This window comes from Ipomoea triloba, chromosome 1, assembly GCF_003576645.1.
Source record: "Ipomoea triloba cultivar NCNSP0323 chromosome 1, ASM357664v1".
Classification (NCBI taxonomy): Eukaryota; Viridiplantae; Streptophyta; class Magnoliopsida; order Solanales; family Convolvulaceae; genus Ipomoea; species Ipomoea triloba.
Genome location: NC_044916.1, coordinates 29581146 through 29586395, shown reverse-complemented (window position 1 = coordinate 29586395; position 5250 = coordinate 29581146). Strand labels below are relative to the sequence as shown.

Here is a 5250-nt window from a genome sequence, read left to right as displayed (position 1 = left end):
TTTTTTTTTTTTTTTTTTTTTTTTTTTTTTTTTTTTTTTTTTTTTTTTTTTTTTTTTTTTTTTTTTTTTTTTTTTTTTTTTTTTTTTTTTTTTTTTTTTTTTTTTTTTTTTATAATTATTTATTTTGGGTGACAGGTATAGATGTTGTATAAATGTTGAAAGTTTCATTACCATGGTGTAAATGTATAATGTCATTTGTTGACCACTAATTTTGTCCTTATCTATTCCGTAAAGCTTTGTTGAGATCTAGGGACAATTCTCCAAACTTTTAAATGATGACTATGTTTCCACATGAATAAACATTATTGGAACTCTAAATTCTTAGTACTGTATAAAACTGAGGACACTTTTTAGTATAAATATGCTCCAAATTACTGTTAATTGAAAATCAATAGAAGTCCTTTCTTGAACGTGCCAGTACTTATTCTGAAAGCCTGAGCTTTCATCCTTACTTGGGTGCAAGCTTCTCAATAATCTTTTTGCCCTATTTATGACTTTATATCTCTTAGCTAAAAGGAATCATGTGAATTGGAGAAAAGAACAGATTATCTTTTCTTTGGCAATATGTATGATTAGATCATTCATTTGTCATTCCCATTGGAATTAATTTATTTAAATCTTTGAAAACAAAAGGAAGAAAATGTGTTATGAGAACACACTGAATAATGAGAGGAGGGAAGAAAAAAGAGGGGGTGGGGGTGAGGGTTAAGAAAATTCTGAGTGTTAAACTGCAGAAACATCAAGGTTGTTTTTCAATATTGGGAATCTATCATTCCTATGGATTGGAAGGCAAAAAGGATGAGGAAAATGAAAGGCTGGATGTAACCTCAAAGACTAGTCATGGTGAGCTGTATTTTGAGATATGATGCAAACCCTCTTCATAAGTTGGTATATAAATAATAAAGCCGGGGAAGGGGAGTGGGATCTTGGAACTTGATGCTACCAGAAGTTGCAAGGAAGATGCTTTCATATATTAAAAATCCAAAGCACCAGATGACCAGAGTGCCTTCCTGCTTTTCATTGTTTTCTTTTCTGTTTTATTTGTTATGTTCTAATGAATGGCGACTAAATTTTGGAAATGGAGTAACTGCTCTGATGTCTGACAGGCCATTGTGTATTTCCTTTTAACAATTGGGCTTGAGTATTTGCCACATCAAAGGATGAACCTATCAAGAGCTTATGAATGGTGGAAAGGATTAAAAAATTCTGTCTATGCAACTTCCAGTAGCTCTTCAGAACCTCTTCTACAATCTTCTGAAGATGGAACTCTTGAACTCGATGAGGACATAGATGTTAAAACAGAGAGAAATCGGGTTCTATCAGGCTCAACAGATAATGCAATTATATGCCTGTGTAATCTTCGGAAGGTATGTAGAATTAGGGTTTAAATATTAAATGTTCAGTGAGTACTGGGTATTGGGCATTTTCACTAGCAATTCATACATTTCAGGTTTATGCTGGAGGGAAGCATCATGGCCCAAAAATTGCAGTTCATTCATTGACATTCTCAGTCCAAGAAGGAGAATGTTTTGGTTTTCTAGGGACAAATGGGGCAGGGAAGACAACAACTCTGTCAATGCTATCTGGTATCATATGTTCATCACCATTAGAAAATATGTTTGTTGGAGATTGGTTCAACATGTTTTACTTTTGCTTTTGCAACTGAACAGGAATTCCTTTATCTTTTAGTAGAGGAGACTATCTTATATTCTCATGAGTTGGTCATTTTGTTCGTTATATATATATATATATATATATATATTCTATAATCTTTTTTACTTACACCTCACTTTAATTTTGAAATGGATCTACTATGTGAATATGTCAATGAGATTAGCACCTCTTTTCTGCTTTTCTTAACTGTTGACTTACTGAACAGGAGAAGAACAACCAAGTGATGGAACTGCATTTATTTTTGGCAGAGACATATGTTCAAACCCAAAGATTGCTCGTAGACACGTATGCAGTGATATTTGTTGACCTTATCATTTTATTTTACTTTTTATAATTTAAAAAATCTGAATTACTTAGCTCTATATTATTATACCCATACAACTCATTTTGTGTGTGTGTGTGTGTGTGTTTTTTTTTTCCTGCTTTGCAGATTGGATATTGTCCACAGTTTGATGCTCTACTAGAATTCTTAACAGTCCAAGAACATCTTGAGCTCTATGCAAGAATTAAAGGAGTTCCAGAGTATGAACTGGAAGATGTATGTGTTTCTTAAACTTTTCATTTTTATTTATGCTGAAAAAAGAGATCATTTGCCACACTTCCAAAAAAGCTTCTTGCCTCCATTACCAGGAAAGGAGAAAAGGGAAATGAAAACAAGGAGGTCCTTGCTAAGAAAACCAGCATTGGACATATTAACTCCATGTCTGGAAATTAGTCAAATTTATTTACTGCATGATCTGTGCATCTCAAATGACTGATAAAATTTTGTTCATATTAATCAATCCATGGATGATTAATGCTAAGCAATTTGGACAGATTGTTAAGGGAAAGTTAGTGGAGTTTGACCTGTTGAAGCATGCTAATAAACCATCCTTCGCCCTTAGTGGAGGGAACAAACGGAAGTTGTCTGTTGCAATTGCAATGATTGGAAATCCACCGATTGTTATCCTTGATGAGCCATCCACTGGTAATTACATTTACTTCATTCCACGCTTTGTTTATTTAAATTTTCTGTTTTCCAAGTCCTCTTGCTTTTCTAATCATTTGTAGTTTCAAACCATAGATACTGTTTCTTTACTTATACATATTTTGACTAGTAATTAGATGCTTAATGTATAAATTGATCGAGCATCAGTTTCTTTCTTGATATTTGGTTCCCATATCTGAAAATTTGTTAACTTTTAGGTATGGATCCTATTGCCAAACGTTTCATGTGGGAAGTAATATCTCGTCTATCAACTAGACGTGGGAAGACAGCTGTCATCCTAACTACTCACAGCATGAATGAAGCTCAAGCACTCTGTACAAGGATTGGGATAATGGTACTTATTCCATTTACTAGTTGACTATATGTTTACATATGTTGGTACTGCAAATGAAGGAGTTACCTCTTCTGTCACAAAAGAACAAAAATCTCATAACCTCTAAGAGAAAGTTGACTATTTATATGCTTCCTTAATGCAACTGAAGGAGTTTACCCCCTTCTGAAACAGAAGAAAAAGTTCATAATTAATAGAATAAACTGTTTTATCTCCTTATTTATTTTATTTTATTTTTTTGCATGTTATTCAAAGGTTGGTGGAAAGCTGAGATGCATAGGAAGCCCACAACATTTAAAAACGCGTTTTGGGAATCATCTTGAACTTGAGGTAATAGTGACTGTAATGTCCTTGAAACTGATATTCATATATTTATATACTTTGAATCACATGTATTTAGGTTAAACCAATAGAAGTCAGCTCAAATGACTTGGAAAATCTCTGCCGAATAGTTAAAGAGAAACTATTTGACCTCCCTCCCCTTCCAAGGAGTATACTTGATGACATTGAAGTGTGCATAGGAGGTATTGAGTCCTCCCCAGAAAATGCATCTGTGGCAGAGATTAGCTTATCAAAAGAGATGATAATGACAGTTGGAAGATGGCTTGGCAATGAAGAAAGAGTAAAAGCGCTTGCATGTGCACCTGATGATTCTTCGGGTTATATTGAGCAGTTAACAGAGCAGTTGGTTCGGGATGGTAGGTTCTGGCCTCATTAAATTGTTTCATGCCAGTGTTATGTAATTGTGTTACAAATTATCTCTCTCAACTTAAATCATTAAACTTTCTTGTGCTCTCTGCATTTTCCAATAATGCGAACTATCCATCTCCCCACCCAATATGGTCTTTTGCTAGTTAGTTCTGTTGACTAAATTTTTGCACTTATGAGTAGGTGGAATCCCGCTGCCAATATTTTGCGAGTGGTGGTTGGCTAAAGAGAAGTTTTCAGCAATTGATGCATTCATTCAATCTTCGTTTCCCGGTGCAACATTTCAAGGTTGCAATGGACTGAGTGTTAAGTATCAGGTAATGTGAAGCCAACATGATGAGCGTGTGCTGATGCTTTTAGTTTGATTGGGAAGCATACGATGATTCCCTCATATATTGTCTGTTTATTTATTTTTAAATTATTATCGGTTCAAACAAGAAGCCTTACTAGTCCAAACAAGTGCCTAAGAATTGAGTTTGCAAGACTGCAAATCTGTGTGCGCTATTATCTTTACGGTTAGCATGGTGATGAGTCTTGAAATTCTTGCAGTTGCCATATGGAGAAGATCTCTCACTCGCTGATGTATTTGGGCACATAGAGATGAACAGGTGACTCACAAAATGATCACTAATGATAATTATAATCACATGTATATTTATACATCATGTTCATTCTGCTGCAAATTATTTATTTGTTACAGAGAGCAGTTGGGCATTTCAGAATACAGTGTCAGTCAGTCTACACTTGAGACAATCTTCAACCATTTTGCAGCTAATTCCGCCTGAGTGAGCTAACCATCCTCTTACTTTTTGCTAACGAGGAGCTGTTCATATTTCTTAAACTAGGAGATGTTGAAAGATAGGAGAAAGTGATCAAGAAACTATATAGAGTAGGTTTTTTTTTTTTTTTTTTTTTTTTTTGGGTTCACAATGTAACTTGATTGGAGCGTAAATGGATACTCCGTGTATGGGAATTGAATACATACGTAAATGGTAAATATAATCATAAATTGTAATACGTACATACATGTTAGTAACCTAACTGAATGAATGGACGAATGGAAATTTCTATGACCGAATTTACCAAACTATTTTTTTTATTAACAGAATAACAGATTAACCAAAATTGTTAATTAAATTTTGAAATCTTTAAAATTATAATAAAAATTAACATTACCTATTACATCAATACTTACAAAAATTAATATCCTTTAATATTAAGGAATAAATAAATAAATATGTAAAATCCCTATTCCCTAACCATTAACCAATAGCCAAAACTATGTAAAATTCTTAACTATTAACCAAATTGAATTTTATTGGTTAAAAAACAGTTAACCGAAGATTTTTGGTTTGATTGATTAATTAATTTTTTACCAACGTTTACACACCTTACACATTTGGTTGAAGTGAAATAAAATTTGCTTGATTTAAAATTATTACATTTTTCTTAGTTTGTCAGATTTTTTTTTTCCTTTTTTTTTTTTCTCCATCTTCTTCTTTTTTTTTTTTTTTTTTTTTTTTTTTTTTTTTTTTTTTTTTTTTTTTTT

At 32.9% G+C, this 5250-nt stretch overlaps 1 protein-coding gene across 1 annotated transcript in view; it reads left to right on the top strand.

Moving 5' to 3' along the window:
• LOC116002120 (ABC transporter A family member 1) overlaps positions 1-4722 on the top strand; it is a 24782-nt gene extending 20060 nt beyond the window's left edge. Inside the window, exons 30-40 of the mRNA XM_031242156.1 lie at positions 1107-1367; positions 1451-1586; positions 1880-1959; positions 2105-2212; positions 2491-2641; positions 2860-2996; positions 3249-3323; positions 3394-3691; positions 3885-4018; positions 4251-4309; positions 4402-4722. Of these exons, the coding sequence (XP_031098016.1) occupies positions 1107-1367; positions 1451-1586; positions 1880-1959; positions 2105-2212; positions 2491-2641; positions 2860-2996; positions 3249-3323; positions 3394-3691; positions 3885-4018; positions 4251-4309; positions 4402-4486 (1524 nt within the window). The 3' untranslated portion in view covers positions 4487-4722. The remainder of the gene's footprint in view (positions 1-1106; positions 1368-1450; positions 1587-1879; positions 1960-2104; positions 2213-2490; positions 2642-2859; positions 2997-3248; positions 3324-3393; positions 3692-3884; positions 4019-4250; positions 4310-4401) is intronic.
• The last annotated feature ends 528 nt before the right edge of the window (positions 4723-5250 follow it).